Raw genomic sequence first — 21,457 nt, 5'->3', positions numbered from 1 at the left:
CACTCACTAAAGCACGGAGTGTGTATTAATTGTGTGTTATGGTAGCAGACTGCACACAGGCACGGTCCACCTCTGGTTCTTGTTCCACTAGTGACGGCCCCACGGCGGTGTATGAACAGGCAATCATGTCCGTTGACGACGTGTACGTACTGCGACCCTTCAAGCTGATCGCTCTGCTGTGTGTCTTCTTGGCTCTGTGTCTGGACCTGGTGGCTCTGCTTAGTCCAGCCTGGGTCACCGCCGACCACTTTTCCCTGTCTTTGTGGGAGTCTTGTTCCCAGTCCGAGGCGAGGCAGCCGGACGAGGAGCCTTCGTGGAGCTGCTTCTCCACCCTCACATCTGGTCAGAATCATTTTCCTATTGTTTGACTTATTGTTGTCATTTGTTCCCTTCATATGTGGTGTCTTTGCTACCGGGATGCACTTTAGAAGAAAGAATATTTACATACGGAATATTTCAGGGTATTTTCTTAACTAAACTTTTTTAGCATCCTAAAGATGTACATGTAAATTAATGTAAACATGTGTAAATTTGTTTCCTACCCATAATAATATAAATATTATTTTGTTATTATTATGATTGGCACTTAGTTCTACATTCTATGTGTTGCTTATAGCTATTTGCTAAATTTCATCCCTATAATAAAAACTAATCACAATTATTATTAGATTGCTATGTTTTTTATATGTTGGTTTTAAGGTTTAAATTGCCTCCAGACACAAAAAATACATATTTGCAGTTCTTTGTACTGGAGTTACATGTGTTCATCATAAAGTGGATGCTGACATAATCAACAAATTAGTTTTGTAAGTGGATTTTAAAGGAATTTCAGTGTGTATTTTCTTATTATAGGCTTTACACACAGTAGCAATGAGGTGCATGACAAACAAGTGCAGTATGCTGATGAGTATGAGCAGCCAGGACATGAGTGTAAAAAGTGTCAGTGATGATACTGGACTAATAACCAACAAGGTAGTCACCAAGTGAATCATGTGAGGAACAATATTAATATTATGTTTTATGTCTTTTGTGGGACACAAGCCATCCTTTGTATCTTTGTGGGCTTTTTAATCCCCCCCATGCCACACGCACACGCACACACACACACACACACAGTGTTTCATGGGGTTTGTAGAGACACGTGCACGTCTCCAGCAAGGAGTGAGCCCAGCAGGTTGGATATTGTCAAGCAGAACGATCACATGACTGCTGTGTTTACACTATTAGGTGTCACATTGTCAACTACGTCTTTTATTAGTCATATTGGACCAGGGAGGTAATTTAAGGAGTTTTAATGGAATTTGAATCAAACAGAGGCACTGTGTTTATAATGTGTGAGAGGTTTGGTGTCGTGCCCCCCCCCCCCCCCCCCCCCCCCCAACACACACACACACACATCACAAAGAATGTAAAGGAACCAAGGCTCTGGCCCACACTCTCATGTTGTGGAATGTGTGGGGCTGAATGGGAGGTGGGTTTGTCGCTTTTGAGTGTCTGCAGATCCCGTTAAAGCAACATTGGAGGGGCGGGATCAGGGTTAAAGGGCCAGTTGACCAAAAGGCACACCCCACTCTTAACACAAAAAGTCCCTGAATTTCACTTGATCTTTGGGCTTGGTTCCTCTCTGGCAGACACACAAGACTGACATGCATGTCAATGATGTTGTATTTTGACCTTAGAAATATGACTTGCTGGTGAGAGGGTGTGGATGAAAATTCAAACCATGTGATGGGAAGCAAAAGCACCTCTTGAAGGATTAGCCTTCTGCTGAGTGTGCTGTGTTATCAGGGGTTCCTTTCTCCCCGCCTGGTGACAAATGAAGCTCTCTGAGAAGAATCCTGATTGTTCAGCTCATCCAATGCAAATGTGTCTTTAGAGTTTCTCCTTTCTCCTGACAATGACAAGTGGGGACACACACACAACAAAGCAAACAGGAGAGAGAAGGAATAATAGTCTCACTTCCACTGCTATCTAGAGACTCAATATTTTAGAAGCTTAAAGTCAGGTTGTGCCTTCCGGTAAAGTACACTTAATGGCAATGGTTCTCGGGTCTATTCTGTCACGCCCCCCAGCTGACAGAAACTTCTTTGAACGCCTGATTTGAACTATTGATTTAAAACCTGTTATTGATTTATCTGTATAAAACACAGTATGCTTAGAAGCAGTATAGATTATCCCCTAAATTATCCTGTGCAGGCCATCTCTGTGTGAGGCAATCAAACACAGGTCTCCTAGCTGTGAGGCCTGCACGCTAACCACTCATGCAGCCCAACACACAACCATTGTCATCTAAATAGTTGGCATCACAACCGAACATGTCCAAAGTGTGACTATTTAGTGTGTGTCATTGTTATCTAGCATTGCCTTAATCCTCTTGGGCACTGAATTCACCAGAGCGGCACAGATCGTTACTGGAATCCTCTTCCACTGCTCCATGATGACATCACTGGTGGAGCTGGTGGATGTTAGACACCTGCGTTCCTCCCCCACAGGTTCTCAATATTGTTTTGAGGTCTGGGAACATCCCTCAGCTTCCTCAGCAAGGCATTTGTCATCCTGGAGATGTGTTTGGGATCCTTATCACATTGGAAAACTGTCAAGTTATTAAAGGCTTAAGCTTGGCGCTAATTAATGGGGAAGATGTTATGGAAAAAATGTTTTTGAAATGAATAGAACATGGAAGTCAACCAACGGTTCAACTTCAAGTTATGAAGTACGGTAAAGTCTCGTTATATCGATATTGTCGGGAGTCGGAAAAAATATCGATATAACCGGACTGTCGATATATCCGATCCTGCGCCGAACTGCATTAAAAGTGGGCAATAATGCACTCGACATTGTTCTATAGTATAGAACAATGTCGAGCAGCTTAAATCAATCTTTGCTTAAGGATTTCAATACCAAAAAAGAACACGGCGAACGGCTGCTTCCAGTCAACTTTATTTTTCACACTTCCACCACCAGAGCACAGCACACACACCGATTCCCGCACTTCCTGGTTCACAGGTCATGCTCAACCCGCCCCACATAGCTGGCCAAACACATGCCTGCAACAGAACAACCAACTGCATTCGTGCTTTAGATTCTATACACACGAAAGAAACCACGAACGCCAGCATGTACATATGAAAAACAGTGATTATTACAAGCGATAAAAAGATATCTGAATACAACACAATTAAATACATGTATTTGTACGCTTGTGTCTTCGTTGGAATAGGTGTGTATGCTATGTCAGTTGGTTCTTCTGTTGCAGGCATGTGTTTGGCCAGCTATGTGGGGCGGGTTGTGCATGACCTGTGAACAAGGAAGTGCGGGAATCGGTGTGTGTGCTGCACTCTGGTGGTGGAAGTGTGAAAAATAAAGTTGACTGGAAGCAGCCGTTCGCCGTGTTCTTTTTTGGTATTGAAATCCTTAAGCAAAGATTGATTTAAGCTGCTTTTGTATCGATATAAGCAGACCAAATTGGCTGGCGGGAGATGAAAAGGGCATCGTAGTAACCGGATTATCATAATAACCGGGTATCGTACTAACGGAACTAATTATATCATAAAAGACTAGAAATTTGCCGGGAAATGAAAATAGTATCGTAATAAGCAGTACTTCGATATAACCGATATCGATATAACGAGACTTTACTGTAAATGTGTTTCATCAATCAGTGTGGCTGCTAAATGACTTCAGAAACCACAAGGAGTTAGCATTATGTCATTTATTTAAGCATGTAAAAATACCAAAGAAATGACCATAATGTTCATTCAAAAGTGATCTCCATGACGGCTGCTGGGAGGTTTATGTAAGAAGCAGTTACTCAGTAGTGGTGCATGATCTAACGTTATTCCTTGTGTGTCGTCCTGCAGACTGGCAGATTGCCACCTTAGTGCTGCTTCTGACCGGCGCCGTGGCAACCTTGGTGGCCTTCTTGGTGGGGCTCATTTCGCTGTGCCACGGGACGCAGAGAAAACACTACCGCACAGTGGCTGTATTCCTCTTCACCGCAGGTCGGTCTTGTCTACCTCCTGTCTGTCACATTCTTTCTTTTCTGATTATGGATCGCACGTTGCATAAAAAGCAGAAAGGCGGCAAGTCCAGCCTCCCCAGAACCACAAGCCTTTCCATGCAGACAGGCTTTGATTTGTTCCAGAGCTCATAAGAAATGAAGGCTGCTGAAGGAAAGAAGCAGCAGTGCGACGCTTGAGCTCATTTCTTCTGCGGTGAGCAGCCCAGGGGCCCCCTTGGCCCTCGGGCCAAGAAAAAGGCAGCCGCAGAATTTGCAGCAATACCAACAAAATGAAGTCACGTAAGGAAAGGAACAGCAGAGAAGGGAAATGGCGGACAGCAGTGTCCATTTTTTAAACCTATCATTAAAACAAATAGTTTAGTTTTTAGACACTTTGAGAAGGTATAAACAGACTGGTGGCTTGGTGCCTTTTTTGACTTGAGCTGGTGTTGGAACACCAACCACTTCCAGCCACTTGACTTGTGCCAGTTTCCATTATGGAACCCTGTTATGTAAGCATGCACATTGTAAATAACCCTTCTACATGTGCAGTCAGATTTGGACCCTTTTATTATTACAATAACATATTACATACACTCTGATGGTGTGTTTAAAGACTCATGGACGTTCTGAAAACCATAAATATAGAAGGAACTTGACGTTCAAACAATTTCCAGGGGTTGTAAAACACTAGACAGTAATCCCTCATTTATTGCGGTTAATGGGTTCCAGATCCAACCATGATAAGTGAATTTCTGTGATGTAGGAGTCCTTATTTGCAAATTGAATATTTTTGTAGTTATGGCATAGAAAGCCTGTTTATGATCTTCTAAATACAGCTACCATTATTTAAGCCCAATTCTTAGCTTCTTCATCAAATTGCTGGCTTTTGCAACTTTCTTTGGCCCCGTGGCGGGTTATTTGGCAGTCAAACTCAATATAAAAAAAATGCCCAGTGGACAGTGAATGAGCGTGAAATAGTGAATAGTGAATGCGTGAAATAGAAAAAATACAAATTGTAAATCTGAAGAAAATATTGTATTTTATTTGACATACACAGTGAACAGTGACACTTCTATGATGTTTACAAGCGTATTAATGTGACACGGATGTAGCAAAGGTCCAGCGGAAATGTGTTTCATGCAAGAAATAGTTTTGAATATAAGTTTTGGGGGGATTGTGAGGGATCCTTGTCCTTGCTGGCCCAATGAAAACATAAGGCATAAAGGCCCAGTGTGTGCAGTGGACTTAATGGCTGTACCACTGCCTGCTAGCCATTTACTGAAAAGCATGGCAATCCACTGTTATCCTTTCCTGTGTGTAATTGCTCTAAGAGCCCGGCAAGAATAAGGACTCCTTTACAGGCGCACGGTGCACAGCCAGAGCAGGAGCACAGCATTTTGGACCCCCGTTAAATGCCCCTTGGCAGGCTTGTGTGGTATTTATTTTCTATCCAGAAATATGACCTCAGCTCGGTCTGGGCTCCATCGGTTGCATTCTTGTGGGCGGAAGGAAAGGCGGAGAAGTCACACTAAAGTCCTCATGAGCCGCAAAGCCTTCACTGAAGGAAAATGACTCACAATGATGGAAGCTTCCTTCTCTGTCGAGGTCAATACAGCATGCACCCTGACTGGGCTTGTCATGCAAAATATGCAAATTTCCCTTTCCCTTCCATTTTAAATGTGTCCCAGCTGACTTTGGGTGAGAGGCAGCGTGCACCCTGGATTGATCGTATAAAAATAATCTACACAATACTGTATAATTTCTGTGTTTTGGCTTCGGAATGTAGCGTGTATACAACCTACACAGTTTAAAATCTGACTTTGGTGTATTTTTCCCCCCCAGTTGTGCTGCAGGCCTGCGCTCTAGTCTTGTACCCCATCAAATTCATAGACGGGACGGTCCTGCAGACGTATCACGAGTTCAACTGGGGCTACGGCCTCGGCTGGGGAGCCACCATCTTCATGCTGGGCGGAGGAGTCCTCTTCTGCCTGCGGACGGACATTTATGAGGATACCATGTACTGATACTGCCCTCTCCCTAACCAAACACACCTAGAACTCTGTACATAGACCTTCCTCGGCCCTCTTGGTTATTTTTAGTCCGGTTGTGAAGACCTAAACTAGGCCAGGGCCGTTTCAATAGAGCCCCCTTTCACTCCTACCACCACAATCAGCCTGACCAGTATCAGGGTGACTTTTCTGGATGAGCATGAGTTGCTGGACATTTCCACTGCATGGTGACCTGCACTGCTGTCCATTGTTGGACAAGCAGGACACTCTGATGAACATTTAAAGGCAACGGTTTCACAAGTAGGGCTTGTTTTTTCATGTATTCATGACACCACTCTCCGCAAACATATCATCATTAGTATGGCAAATTTTATATATGCTGGATATTTATATAAGTTGTTTGTCTCAAGTAATGATAATGTAAATGTGTAAAAAGTGTTTTTACATGAAGGAAGTTCTTGAATTAAAAAAAAAACTACAGTGAGTGCCGAGTTATTGTTGTTTCCTGCCAACAGAGGCTGACCCACATGTAAAAAAAAAACATGAGGGGTGCCCCACCTTTTCCCATCATTGACTAGCACCCATTCCACACTGTTTATGTCAACTAGGCTACATTTTAAGTGTGAAACAGAAGGCAAAGTCACACGTCAGCCTGGTGAGAAGCTTTCACTCCTGCAGCAGCTGCAGAAACTCTGCAGCTGTGAAAAGTCACAACTAGATTTTCACACGAGAATGAACACACACTGGGAAAATCCAAAATGTCTTCATCGATGCAGTGATGCTGCATATGGGCTTTTTTGTCGGCGGTTTTCTTATAATAGCAATCTGAAACCTGAGCTGGTTGGACGACCGGTGGTTGCATAACAGGCACAGTTGCCATGCAAACTTTTGGGAATAAGGGAAATGGAAATATAGTACAATAGGATTACCATAACTTCATGTTTGAAATTGCAGCAGTGTAGAACAGTGTAAACTGCACCATAGAATCAATGCTTATAGGTAAGTGCAAATAACGTTCATCCATACAATATCTTCATTGCATTTCCCAAATTATCTTCACTGTAATGTAAATCACTTTTCTGGTGCTGGTTTCACTGTTTTGGTTTTACACTTGCAACATAAAAATGTTAATATATACCACCACTTAACATATGAGCATAGAATTCACTGTAATGACAGTGGACAAATAATACAGTTCTATTCTACTGTGCTGTACAAATTAATCACAAACAAAATAAAATATCAAAATTTTGCCAACAAACAAAAATAATATGAATGTGTCTGTGTGTGTAGGAGCCCAATTATCACATACAGTGAGCTTACCTGTGAGACAAGGTATGAGGGTCATCCGAACCCAAAATGGCCGCCGAAAACGTGGTCGAAGACTACCAATATCCCTCCAAAGTTTCCAAAGCCCCTTATATTACATATTTCAATTACTCTCCTAAGCACGTTGTTTGTTTAAAGATATGATATTAGTCACTTTTATCAACAACTGACCTGTAGGAACAGATACTGTTTGACAGCAAGAAGGACACAAAGCTCCAGGTTTTCGTCTAAATTGCACTGGGGTGTTGGCGGAAGGTCACACCTAATACAATCCTGGTAGAACAGCTCCCGTAATAAGGTTCCACATGAATACTGCCCCCGCTGCATAATCGTATTTTCTTTATATTTCCACAGTATATATAGTAAAATACACATCTTACATTTTGTTGCATTAAATAAATCCCAAAACTATTTGAAGGAGTTTTTGGGTGTACGACATACAGATGTTGAAAACCCCGAAAATGAATCTAAACACAGATGTTGCAAAATTGCATACATTATGTGTGGGTTTTCTATTTTGCGCAAAAGTAGGCAAAAACTCCACTGTTTGTTATTACAATATAGGTTATTAGTTTCATAATTGTACACCACCGCATCAATAAACATTATTTAACATACAAACTACGAATGTGCCTTGAAGGTCACCCATTCATACTGTTAAATGGAACACATGGTTCTCTGCTGCCCTCTATTGGTCAGTATTCATACTGCGTCGTGTTTTTGACTGCTTCGAAAATGTAATGCTTCATTTGTTTGTTGTTATTTTTATTTTTGCTCAAACAAAACGTGTTTTGACAAATATTTAACCGAGTAATATCAATATATATTTCAATTCATTGTAATAATACAGTACTGTCGACCTCTCTTGGTCTCAGATTGTTGCGTTTAGGTTCGTGTGGGAATTTTCAATTGTCCAAATGACTACTAATTTATTGTCGTGATATTACGGCTTTTTTCGGAATTATAACTTTTTCAAAAAACAGCAAAGAATCACAGCTATGCATTTACATATATAGAGATGTTGTTCCTCGATGCAGTAAATCTTGGGTTGAACAGTCCAGCCCCTGGGGACAGTAACCAGCCGTGCCCTGCAACTTTTCACCATGCAGGGACAGATTCCAGTTACTGAGCCTGGGGGACGGAGATAAACTCCTTATGAACTCTGAGGAGGAAAATAAATACATCTAATAAGTCCAACACACACAGATAAACATAAACAATGTCCGGTGAATATCTAGTTGTTGTAGCTGACCTTTGTGCATTATTAATCCTGGACAGGAGAACATATGGATGATAATGTTGACACAGCGTGAAGACATTATGTGTGCAAACCTGAAGTGCTGCAGATCATCTTGTGGTCATCACTCGTAGAAGCCTTCTTGTGAAGTGAATATTAACACCTGAGCTATACATTACCACCTCTCCTTCTATCTTCTATCAAGTGTGGCTCCACCAAAATTACACATTAACCTGAAACATGTCCCCTCTCCCTTGCTATCATCTGTTTTATTTTTTTTTTTTGCAATCTTGCAATCTTCACCGTCTCCCACATTCCACATGGATTAAGAAAAACAATCCACGTAGTAAAAAGCAGCAATGGTGCATTTGTACTTTAATGAAAGCAAGTGTTGTTATGTTCTTATAAGGATAAATAAGTCAAGAAAAAAAAGACACATGCATGCATATTAACTGTTATGCACTGATAAAGTTGCTGTGAGAAGCAGACATGTGGTTACATGGGTAACCTTGGTACAAGGGCTCAAACATCATGCATCCAGATGGATGTATTCCCAAGTTGAAAGCAGTATAAAAACACAAAAAACCTAATTATTTGTTTTTTTTTCTCATGATAAAACTCCATCAATTCTAAGATATCAACACCACCAGCCATGCTCGATGTTGTCATTCTTACAATATCCTGTGATCTCTTGTGATCTCTTCACAAAATATATTTCACAAATAAACTGTACAAAATAAGACAGATACAGTGAAGTCTCGTTATATCGATATTCTCGGGAGTCGGAAAAAATACCGATATAACCGGACTATCCATATATCCGATCCTGCGCCGAACTGCATTAAAAGTGGGCGGATCTTTGATATGGCATGTAATTTTCTCCTTGAGTTCATGGATTGCGTATCTAGCATGCTTTTGTACTACAATAAATTTTGTACTACAGTAAATAAAAATAAACTGTAGTGATTACCGGTTACCGGGACATAATTCACCCCGGAACTATCGATAGGGAAGGTGTTGCCACCCGGAGGGGTAGGCGCGAGGGACGGGTGTTTTCCGCTGTGTGTGCTGCACTCTGGTGGTGGAAGTGTGAAAAATAAAGTTGACTGGAAGCAGCCGTTCGCCGTGTTCTTTTTTGGTATTGAAATCCTTAAGCAAAGATTGATTTAAGCTGCTTTTGTATCGATATAAGCAGACCAAATTGGCTGGCGGGAGATGAAAAGGGCATCGTAGTAACCGGATTATCATAATAACCGGGTATCGTACTAACGGAGCTAATTATATCATAAAAGACTAGACATTTGCCGAGAAATGAAAATAGTATCGTAATAAGTAGTAATTCGTTTTAACCGATATCGATATAACGAGACTTTACTGTACTACAATTATAAAAAAGGGGTTATATTTATTTTAAACATTTTGTCTCAATAAAACAGTCACATTAAAAAAAACAATCACGACCAATAGTCAACTATTATTATAACATGTCCTCTTACTATCAACAGCAACAATACATTTGAGAAAGCTGCACATTTATATGTGGCACAAACATCCATATGCAAAGTATGAAACCGGACTAATGCAATCAGTGAAATTACAAGCCGGGTAGCAAAAGTTTCAAAACACTCAGAGTGATCCTGGGTGTGCTATTAGATCAGAAGTATTGAAAGAAAATGCATTATTTCCACTTTGCGATTTCAAATTGCATATTTACACATTGATTAGAAATTGCATTATTTACACTGTGTGATCATCCCTGACCATATACATATAACATGACACAAACTGTGCAGATCATCCAAGTACAAAGATGTGTAAACTACGCTGGAAGGAAAATTGACAAGACAACTAATTCTAAGAAGCATGCTGTGTTTGCACGCGTATGGAGAAGACTTCATATAACACTTCAGTGTACCTTTAGAATAACGCTTAGTGACATGTTGTGTGACTCCAGGCACTCCAGAAGCTTCCCATTGCACAGTATTTGTTCAACTTGGAGCGAACCTTGAAGCAATTTCTCTCGTTGTTGCCGGCAGGAGGAACCATGTGGTTTGTGAGCATGGTGGGAATCCGCTGCTATTGGAGAACAATTTGCAGAATTCAACAAAAATATGTTGTGTCAGGTCAGTTTACTGAGATATTGGTATTATTGGTGTTATTTCTTATATTACAGTAAAGTCTCGTTATATCGATATCGGTTAAAACGAATTACTACTTATTACGATACTATTTTCATTTCCCGGCAAATTTCTAGTCTTTTATGATATAATTAGCTCCGTTAGTAAGATACCCGGTTATTATGATAATCCGGTTACTACGATGCCCTTTTCATCTCCCGCCAGCCAATTTGGTCTGCTTATATCGATACAAAAGCAGCTTAAATCAATCTTTGCTTAAGGATTTCAATACCAAAAAAGAACACGGCGAACGGCTGCTTCCAGTCAACTTTATTTTTCACACTTCCACCACCAGAGTGCAGCACACACAGCGGAAAACACCCGTCCCTCGCGCCTACCCCTCCGGGTGGCAACACCTTCCCTATCGATAGTTCCGGGTTGAATTATGTTCCGGGGTGAATTATGTCCCGGTAACCGGTAATCACTACAGCGTAAGTTAATTTTTATTTACTGTAGTACAAAATGTATTGTAGTACAAAAGCATGCTAGATACGCAATCCATGAACTCAAGGAGAAAATTACATGCCATATCATAGATCCGCCCACTTTTAATGCAGTTCGGCGCAGGATCGGATATATGGATAGTCCGGTTATATCGGTATTTTTTCCGACTCCCGAGAATATCGATATAACGAGACTTTACTGTATTTGTTGTGTTTTTCATGATGTTTTATGTTATTTTAATTGGACTATTGTAAAAAATGGGAAATATCTAGCTAAGAAAACAACAACAACATTTTATTCAATTACAATTACAGTACACAAAGTTATTAAAATTACATTTTGGTGTTGTCACTGAGTAAAGATCCTGCAGTTTTATTGTTTCTGGCAGCTATAAAAATGTTCTCAGCAGGTGGCGCTGTCTTTCTATGTCATCCCAGTCAAAAGAAGCAAAGATGCAAAACCTTTGAAGTGACATACCAATTCATGATTCCCATCAGGATCCACTCGTGTGTGTTCCACCTCATATTCCAGGCAGCGTCCAGGAATTTTTCCATGAGGTTTCATCCAGTGCAGCTTGAGCGGGGCACCTTTGAGTGTCTGCAGGTGTGGCTTGTCTGAACGTGCAGGCTTTACTAGGTTAAAACAAAAAGACATAATGTTTATTAATGGATCACATGCACAGAAAAGATGTGTATGTATTACCACTATGTACCATAGTTTTGGATTTGTATTGACATATATGTAGGCTTCAGAGGGCCTTCAGGAGAGGAGCCATTTACACAGAAGTTGACATCAGTAAAATCAGGAAGAGGTTTTTCTGTGAAGTTGCATCCACGCCTGACTCCATTTTTAGTGATGTAGTCAGGGCACTCCTCCGTTTTCTCCAGTTCCGTGTACCTGTGGAGGAAAGCATTTACACTAATGTTTACATACAGTGGTGGGAAAAAGTGTTCCTTACTGACTTGTTGTTGTCACACCTAAATACATATTTAACATCATCAAACAAATTTGATGATGAAACGTCCCCCTGTTAAAACATAACTGATACTAATTTAGATGTATCAGTGTTAATAGGTACCTAAATAACCCCAAGGGCGCAGCGATGACTCATCCAAGAGGTCACAAAAGACCCCACAACAACAGTGTTCATGACTCCACCATAAAAAAAGACACTGGGCAAAAACAGCCTGCATGGCAGAGTTCCAAGATAAAAATCTCTGCTGAACAAAAAGAACATCCCAATTTTGCCAGAAAACATCTTGATGATCTCCAAGACCTTTGGGAAAACATTCTGTGGTCAGATGAGACACAAGTTGAACTTTTTGTAAAGTGCGTTTCTCATTACATGTGGTGTAAAAGTAATCCAGCATTTCAGAAAACAAACATCATGCCAAGAGTAAAATATGGTGGTGGTAGTGAAGTGTTTTGCTGCTTCAGGACCTGGAAGACTTGCCGTGATCAATGAAACCATGAATTCTGCTGTCTACTAAAAAATCCCGAAGGAGAATATCCTACCATCTGTTTGTGATCTCAAACTGAAACCAATTTGCAGCAGGACAATGATCCAAAAAATGTCTGAAAAAACACAAAATGAAGACTTGGAGTGGCCTAGTCAAAGTCCTACTGAGATGCTGTGGCACGACCTTAAAAATGTGCTTCAATGTGACTGAATGACAACAATTCAGCAAAGCACTGTAAGAGACTCATTGCAAGTTATCACAAACGCTTGATTGCAGTTGTTGCTGCTAAGAGTGGCATAACCAGTTATTAAGTTATGCCAGGGCCATGTAGTTTTGGATGTTTTTTTTTCTTAATAATAACCAAGTTTCATTTAAAAACTGTATTTTGTGTTGAGTTTTATTACCGTTGTATATCTGACTCACCAGTAATAGAGATATAGCTGTGAGCTGGTTGGGGATTTGGAGCTTTTTTTCCACATACAGATGGTTTTCTCCATGTTATGGAACACACACCCAAAACTCTCCACTCCACTGTCCTGTAGACCTGTAAAGAAAAAAGAAATAAAAAAAAATGAGCATGAAAATGATATATCTCACCCTTTTCTGAAGAACCTGACCTGTGCTAGGAGGATTCTGCACCACTTCTGTATAGTTTGTGCTTCTGATCCAAGTGTTATTAGTGCAGGGTCCACTCAGCAAAGTGTACACTCTCACCTGGACGTCCTTCATTAGATCAAACTGGTCGCTGTATGTCCTATGGATTGTTTTAATAATCTGAAGGAAAAAAAAAACGACCATGCAACAAGTCCTACATACTTTTGGGGTCATTGGTATACTCACTGTCCAACTCTGCCTATATGTGTTGTAGTATTCCAGCTGGTAACGTATCGGGCATTCCTGCATGTGAATTAAGCTGGCCGGGGGAGTCCACGTCATCTCCAGATGACCAAGGTGACCAGAATCAATGATTTTAATCTCCTCAGGTGGATCAACTGCAAAAGAAAGGACATTATGCCACATGCGTTTTAACATCACATGAAGGAAGAAGCTGACCAACCTCGAATCCCACCGCATCGCAAGATTATTGCAAGAAGCACCACTTTACTCGGCATCATTTTTACCCGCACAACTTTAAAGCATGTCTGAAAAACACAAATACAACATTGAATAGGTTGCATATTCCCTATAAATAGGGCAAGGCATCGATAGAAATGAAACAGCCCACAGGGGAAATACTTACATGAGTGTGTTTCAAGGCGGTGTCAAGTGAGTGAATGAGGCTCAATCCTTTTGGGTGGGGGTTTTGACTTCTTGGTAAAAAGAAAGAGGGAGGAGTGAATGGAATGGAATGGCCTTTATTGTCATTATACAAGATGTACAACGAAATTGGAGAGCTTCTCTTTTCAGTGCATTAGTCAAGTTTAAAAAACAAAAAGGTATATGAAGTAGAGTAAAAAGACAATTTAACAAGATATATACAAGATATCCAAAATATACACATAGTATTGCACAGGAGCATATGCAGGAGCAGATATATTAATTTTAGTGCAATGATAAATGGGTCATAGTGCAAATAATGACTGGTGTGTACAGATGAGTAAAGTTACAAATGAGTGTATTGTATTGGTTGTTAAATAAATAAATATGATTGAGGTAGTAACATAGGCAGTGATAGAAATATTGCACATTTACATTATGCTAATGACCGAGTACGTTGTATGTCTGAGTTCAGGGTGGTGATGGCTCTTGGGAATCTCTTGGAAATCCACATCAATCCCAGAGGAGCCACTTAAAACAAAAAAGGAAATCCATCTATCCATTTTCTATGGTGCTTAATCCTCACTAGGGTAGCGGGGGTTTGCTGGAGTCTATCCCAGCTGATTGTGAGTGAGGGAGTACACCTTGGAATGGTCGTTAGCCAATCGCAGGGCCAAAAATGATACTATAGAAATGAAACTTGGTTATAATTATAATAAAATAAGGAGTCAGTGTTTTGTTTGTGTAGCAGTGTACACAACACACAGCCATTATTATGTATCTACATAGCTGGCAGCTATGTACCGTGAACATGTCCAAACAGTGTCTTAAGTGGAATATTTAGTGTGTGCACCGTTGTTATCTAGCACTGCCTTTATCCTCTTGGGCATGGACTTCACCAGAGGTGCACAGGTGGTTACTGGAATCCTCTTCCACTCCTCCAAGATGACATCATCGGTAGAACTAGCGGATGGTGCAGGTTGAGATCTGGATGAGACATACAGTACTTGGCTATTCCATCACCGTCCTCAGCAAGGCAAAACAAAGCACAGAGATTGAGGAAGGAATTTATTTTGTAATGGTCGTGTTTTTGCTATGATCAGGGTGTGATGAGCGTATGAGTCTAATGCAGGGGTGGGCAAACTTTTTGACTGGCGGGCCGCATTGATTTAACAAAATTGACGGGTGGGGCCACACTTGATATTTTACACATAACAGTCCAGCTGGAATTATTGTATCTGTAAAAGTGTCATGCAATCTGCTTTATGGGCACTTTGAGATCATTTATGTGATGTAAAGTGCGTTATAAATTTATAATAATAAATGTATTGTTATTTTTATTATTATTATTTGTTATTATTATTATATGCTTGTGTCCCTTTTTTCAGGAGCATGTTGTAAACAACAGACCACATCAAATAACAAAATTATTAAATCTGTAAAAGTGTCATGCAATCTGCTATATGTGCACTTTGAGATCATTTATTTGATGTAAAGTGTGTTATAAATTTATAATAAGAATACATTTTTATTATGTTATATTATTATTATTTGTTATTATTATTTGTTGTTATTATTATTATTATTATTATTATTATTATTATTATTATTATTATTATTATTATTATTATTATTATTATTATTATTATTATTATGTGCCTGTGTCCCTTTTTTCAGGAGCACTTTGTAAACAACAGACCGCATCAAATAATGAAATTATTGTACCTGTCAAAGTGTCATGCAATCTGCTATATGTGCACTTTGAGATCATTTATTTGATGTAAAGTGCGTTATAAATTTATAATAATAAGAATACATTTATTATTTAATATTATTATTATTATTTTTATGTGCTTGTGTCCCTTTTTTCACTTTGTAAACAACAGACCGCATGAAATAACAAAATTGATAAAACCGCCAAACCATGAAAATGTCGGCTCAGGCCATGATGCCAGCTTGTATGTTGACTTTAAATGAAATACTTTGGAAAGAACGGGCGGGCCGTATTCAAACACTTGGCGGGCCGGATGTGGCCCCCGGGCCGTAGTTTGCCCACCCCTGGTCTCATGTGACACACCAATTGGTGCACGTGATCGTTCATCACTGACACATTCAGCACCTTTCAGATGATCCGTCCAACACATAATGACTGCTAGAACCAATCAAATCCTCAACCACTGAACGGGTTCTACCATTTAATAGCATTTGTTTTTCTTATGATAATATTGTAATATTGATGCAATCTACATTTGAGCCTTTATAATGTTCTGATGTGTTTCACTTCATTTGAAGAATATGCTGCGGGACGATAAACAGACCTCTGCAGGGCCTGACTTTGGACAACCATTTATTGAGTATCCATTAGGAAATAAGGGAGAAATGTGAAAACTTATGGTCCCGTTTTTGGCGTTCAAACCAGTCAGTTCCTATCTCGACCAAGCAGCGTTCGCTATCAGCAATGTGAACCGTATCAGCGATAAAGAAATGTGGGGGGGGGCAGAGTGGAGGTCAAAGCACATGACACCTGAGGTCGTCTGGACATTGGTTTCATTTCTGTTTTCCTCTGAACTGACGCAACTGAAGGTCAACAACCTTAGTCGGTCACTCTGATGCTAACATGGCTAACAATGCTAAAATGAAGGCCGCATAAACACATTTAAATGCTGATAAACACAGTCAAAAAGAAACATTGTTATAGACTAAATGTATACTGTAAAACTCTAATGAAATAGGGTGACCAAACATCCTGTTTTTGTTTTTTAAAGAAAGTGATGAAAATATTCTGGTTTCCATTGGATCATTAAATTGAGCCCCCCCCCCCACCCCCACCACCACCAAAAAACTGTTTACATAATTATCCTTTGCCTCTTTGTGTTGAAATTGTGAAACATCTTTGAGTACTTAGTACTTGACTTAGTGTGATACTCATTTGAGTATCTCATTGCCGGGGCTAGTTGTTTTTTTGCCAATCAAAACATTGTAACCAGCTGCATGGTGGACGAGTGGTTAACGCAGGCCACATAGCCAGGAGTCGCGAGTTTACTTCAACCCTTGGGCATCTCTGTGTGGAGTTTGCGTGTTCTCCCATTGCGTGCCAAATTGTCCATAGGTATGAATGTGAGTGTGAATGGTTGTTTGTCTATATGTGCCCTGTGATTGGCTGGCGACCAGTTCAGGGTGTACCCCGCCTCTCGCCCGAAGGCAGCTAAGATAAGTGGTAGAAAATTAATGAATGAATGAATAAAAATATGGTCACACTAAATTAAAGCTAAAAATCATTTGGTTTTTGCACTACATGCATTTATTCCCATGAAATTAGTGAAATAATTACAGGAAGCCAACAAAACAAGGAATAAAGTAGGACATCTATATCGAATATTTATGTACAGTAAAGTCTCGTTATATCGATATTCTCGGGAGTCGGAAAAAATACCGATATAACCGGACTATCCATATATCCGATCCTGCGCCGAACTGCATTAAAAGTGGGCGGATCTTTGATATGGCATGTAATTTTCTCCTTGAGTTCATGGATTGCGTATCTAGCATGCTTTTGTACTACAATACATTTTGTACTACAGTAAATAAAAATAAACTTACGCTGTAGTGATTACCGGTTACCGGGACATAATTCACCCCGGAACTATCGATAGGGAAGGTGTTGCCACCCGGAGTGGTAGGCGCGAGGGACGGGTGTTTTCCGCTGTGTGTGCTGCACTCTGGTGGTGGAAGTGTGAAAAATAAAGTTGACTGGAAGCAGCCGTTCGCCGTGTTCTTTTTTGGTATTGAAATCCTTAAGCAAAGATTGATTTAAGCTGCTTTTGTATCGATATAAGCAGACCAAATTGGCTGGCGGGAGATGAAAAGGGCATCCTAGTAACCGGATTATCATAATAACCGTGTATCGTACTCACGGAGCTAATTATATCATAAAAGACTAGTAGAAATTTGCCGGGAAATGAAAATAGTATCGTAATAAGTAGTAATTCGTTTTAATCGATATCGATATAACGAGACTTTACTGTATTTAAAAAAAAACAGTTGCAATTCTGAAAAAGACAACATACACTTCAAATGGGACATGGTAACAAATCAGGTCGCAAAGAGGTAAGTATGATATCTATGGTAACAAATGAGTCATTTTTTAAATTATAAATATAATTTCCTTATATTTGTGAATAGTACTTGAATTGAGTGATTGTGGTTCTCGAAGAATATTCTGTGTAACCGACAATTGTGCAATTATACATTCCCACAAAGGCTTTCCAACCTTGAAAAGGCCCCAGTTTTTGCAACCCACACTCTGTGGACAGTGTCAAGTTTCCATTTAACCTAACATGCTTGTTTTTGGATGTGGGAGGAAGCGCCAAACTAACCTAGACTGACTATGAGGCCAACATGTTAATCATAAAAAAAACCTGTATAAATCATCAGCAGCAGCACCAGAGGTACACTAATCCATATCCATGTGTCACTAAAGGAAGCAAAGAAGTCAGACCTAAAAATAAAATAAAGCGTCTGTTGGCATATTACAAAACATCATAAAATCACTCAGGTTGAGTCAGAACATCACCATAGTGTGCTAAGTCACAAGCGATTGTGTAAGCTGTGTGTTTCCTTATATACAGTATCGCACAAAAATAAATACACCCCTCACATTTCAACATTTTATTACGTCTTCTCAAGGGACAACGGGATTCCTCATTTAGATTCCGGTTCCTAACAATACTCGATTCTTAGACTTTAAGAGGCAGCATCATAAAAGTTTGCATGGTTTAAATGAGGCCACTAACCACAGTTCTTTTGGGATCAACTAAAGAAGTCCGATATCGGCTTTTTTGACGATAACCGATATGCCAATATTGTTCAACTCTCAATTTCCTCAATCTCCTGTGTTGGAATGAATTGTATCATTTTGATGATATCGGTTTTGATGATTTGGAAAAAATCTGATCTTGCATTTTATGCTGATATCGGGCCGATAATTATCGGTACGGACATCCCTAATATGAACCTTTCATCAACTGTACTATGAATTTCTCAAAGGGTTGTTTTCAACCAGTGTATAAATATCAGCTCATTCCATTTGAATGTAAATGTTATGAAGTTTCTTTTTACAGGAGTACATTTTCACAAAATCACTTTTGCTTCTGAAAAGCTTGTGAAAATTATCTGTTGCGGGGGTATGCTGGAGCCTACATCAGCTGACTTTGGGCGAGAGGCGGGGTACTGTTCGGCAGCCAATCATAGTGCAGAATATCAAACAACTTGTAAAAGGTATGTCCATGAAAAGTACCCAAGCTAACATGAGCTGGATGAGTTAGACTACCATATTAACTCTGGTATACTTTACAGTGTAAGTTGTAAGTTACAAGTAAACAATATGTTTACACAAAACCGTTGACACCAGCCATGTTGTTTGGTCTAGAGCAGGGGTCGGGAACCTTTTTGGCTAAGAGAGCCATGAAGGCCAGATATTTTAAAATGTGTATCTGTGAGAGCCTTATACATTTTTTTAAACATTGAATGCAATAAAATGTGTGCATTTTTATGTAAGACCAACAGTTTTAGATAATGGGCTCTAATTACGTAGACCAGGCACACTACCGCACGCCAATGGGGTGTGGCCAGCACACTTTCGTGAGCAGCGCAGTGTCTAATAATAAATCAAATACTTGTTGCCATTAATACAACTTCTGCTGCTGCATAATTTTGCACCATACTCAGTATATTTCATTCTTTTGGCCATCTTTGCCAGAAGGCTTGGTTCTGCAGCTTTAGCTAGGTGACTATTTGACTAAAGGAGAAAAGTTTATATTTACATGTTGACATCTCAATGACCGAGGTAGACTACCGCATTACCCAGTAATAATCGAGTTTTGGTGTTTGACCTGGAAAATATCAGGAAAGATGGATATGGTCGGCCGTATTGCAGTAGAAAATAGATGGACGAATTAAAATGCATAAAAAAGTTGTTGATTTTTAATATTATTTTTAACAGTCATTTCTGTGATGTTTACTTTAAAATGTTAGCAAAAATAAATTTTTATTGTGGTAAGAAATGCTTGAGAGCCAGATACAGTCATCAAAAGAGCCCTACCTGGCTCCCGAGCCATAGGTTCCCTACCTCTGGTCTAGAGACAGTGCCACTGAGGAAAAGACAGGAAGCAGAACCGGAGGTAGCAGAGATGAGGATTGCTGAGGTTCTCATTGGGAGTGACCAGGATGGATAGGATCGGGAACGAGTACATCAGAGGGACATTACATGTTAGAGGCCTTGGAGATAAAGTCAGAGAGGCCAGACTGAGATGGTTGGGACATGTCCAGAGGAGAGATAGTGAATATATTGGTAGAAGGATTGGTAGAGGAAGACCAAAGAGGAGGTTTATGGATGTAGCGAAGAAGGACATGTAGTAGTTGGTGTGAGAGAGACAGTTGCAGAAGACATAATTGGATGGAGAGAAAAAAGAACCCAGAATTGTGTTGCGTGTTGAGGTGTCTTGACTGTTGCTAATAAACTTGCTTGATGTAGTCATAGCTCCTGTTCTTTATTTACACCAAACTTCCACATCAGTGAGCATCTTGAAACCCTGGGTTACATTGGCATGAGACAGCCTTTCTTTGTTGTTTGACGTATCTAATTCTAACTGCTTACAGGAAGTCCAACGTAGCGCTTCAAAGACGAGGTTATTCCCGGGGGTGTCATGCATCCTCCTATGCATGATATTGTGTTGCAATTGTTGCAATGAGCTGACCACTCATTAAGCCAAACTTTTTAGCCACTTCTTATAATTAGTGTTCACGTTTTTTCTTCCGGTCAGCGAAGTGGGCATCGAATCCCAAGAGAATCGCAATGAATTGACCAGAGAATCCCTACACGCAGAATGCTCTGTGACATGTCTTGACATAAATAAAATCCACATGTATGTTTACCTGGCTAATAAACACGCTGTTAGTCAAGTTGACATGCACCTGTTTTCAGGAAAGTATACCAGTGCTGTCTGCAAGTCAGAATCTTCTGCAATCTTATGATCAAAAGTTGTCAGTTCTCCTCCATCGATTAGTCTGTCCATTCATTGTGTCCCGTCGATGCTCAACCCTAGACAATACTATGTGAACCACTGAAATACTAAATAAACCTTGGATATAACTGAAGACTAGTTTGTGTACAGCTTGTATAGCCATATAGATTGCCTTTCCACGGAAAATGACTCAATACACAGCCATTATTGTGGTAAGTAGCTGGCATCTCCACCTTTGTAGCGAAACAAATACATGGGAAACGACTGGGTTAATAATTCATTCATTTTCTACCGCTTATCCTCACAAGGGTTGCGGGAGGTGCTGGAGCCTATCCCAGCTGTCTTTGGGCGAGAGGCGGGGTACACCCTGGACTGGTGGCCAGCCAATCACAGGGCACATATAGACAAACAACCATTCACACTCACATTCATACCTATGGACAATTTGGAGTCGCTAATTAACCTAGCATGTTTTTGGAATGTGGGAGGAAACCGGAGTACCCGGAAAAAACATGCAAA

General features: G+C 40.1%; 2 protein-coding genes across 2 annotated transcripts in view; one reads left to right on the top strand and one right to left on the bottom strand.

The window, feature by feature from the left end:
- Positions 1 to 6,509, top strand: part of LOC131138827 (transmembrane protein 47-like) — a 6,642-nt gene extending 133 nt beyond the window's left edge. The window contains exons 1-3 of the mRNA XM_058088091.2: positions 1 to 342; positions 3,861 to 4,001; positions 5,846 to 6,509. The exon at positions 1 to 342 is cut by the window's left edge and continues 133 nt beyond it. Coding sequence (XP_057944074.2) covers positions 39 to 342; positions 3,861 to 4,001; positions 5,846 to 6,027 — 627 coding nt within the window. The 5' untranslated portion in view covers positions 1 to 38 and the 3' untranslated portion in view covers positions 6,028 to 6,509. The remainder of the gene's footprint in view (positions 343 to 3,860; positions 4,002 to 5,845) is intronic.
- A 2,383-nt stretch (positions 6,510 to 8,892) lies between these two features.
- il13ra2 (interleukin 13 receptor, alpha 2) lies at positions 8,893 to 13,774 on the bottom strand. The gene is made up of 7 exons (XM_078787947.1): positions 13,717 to 13,774; positions 13,500 to 13,651; positions 13,277 to 13,433; positions 13,083 to 13,203; positions 11,912 to 12,096; positions 11,677 to 11,831; positions 8,893 to 10,654 (listed from the first exon to the last, which is right to left on the bottom strand). The coding sequence occupies exons 1-7, from the start codon at positions 13,772 to 13,774 to the stop codon at positions 10,508 to 10,510; spliced, it is 975 nt and encodes a 324-aa protein (XP_078644073.1). The 3' UTR covers positions 8,893 to 10,507.
- Between the last annotated feature and the right edge of the window lie 7,683 nt (positions 13,775 to 21,457).

This window comes from Doryrhamphus excisus, linkage group LG21 (genome assembly GCF_037039965.1).
Source record: "Doryrhamphus excisus strain RoL-2023G ecotype Guam linkage group LG21, RoL_Dexc_Guam_v1.1, whole genome shotgun sequence".
Classification (NCBI taxonomy): Eukaryota; Metazoa; Chordata; class Actinopteri; order Syngnathiformes; family Syngnathidae; genus Doryrhamphus; species Doryrhamphus excisus.
This window is presented reverse-complemented; position numbering and strand designations above follow the sequence as displayed.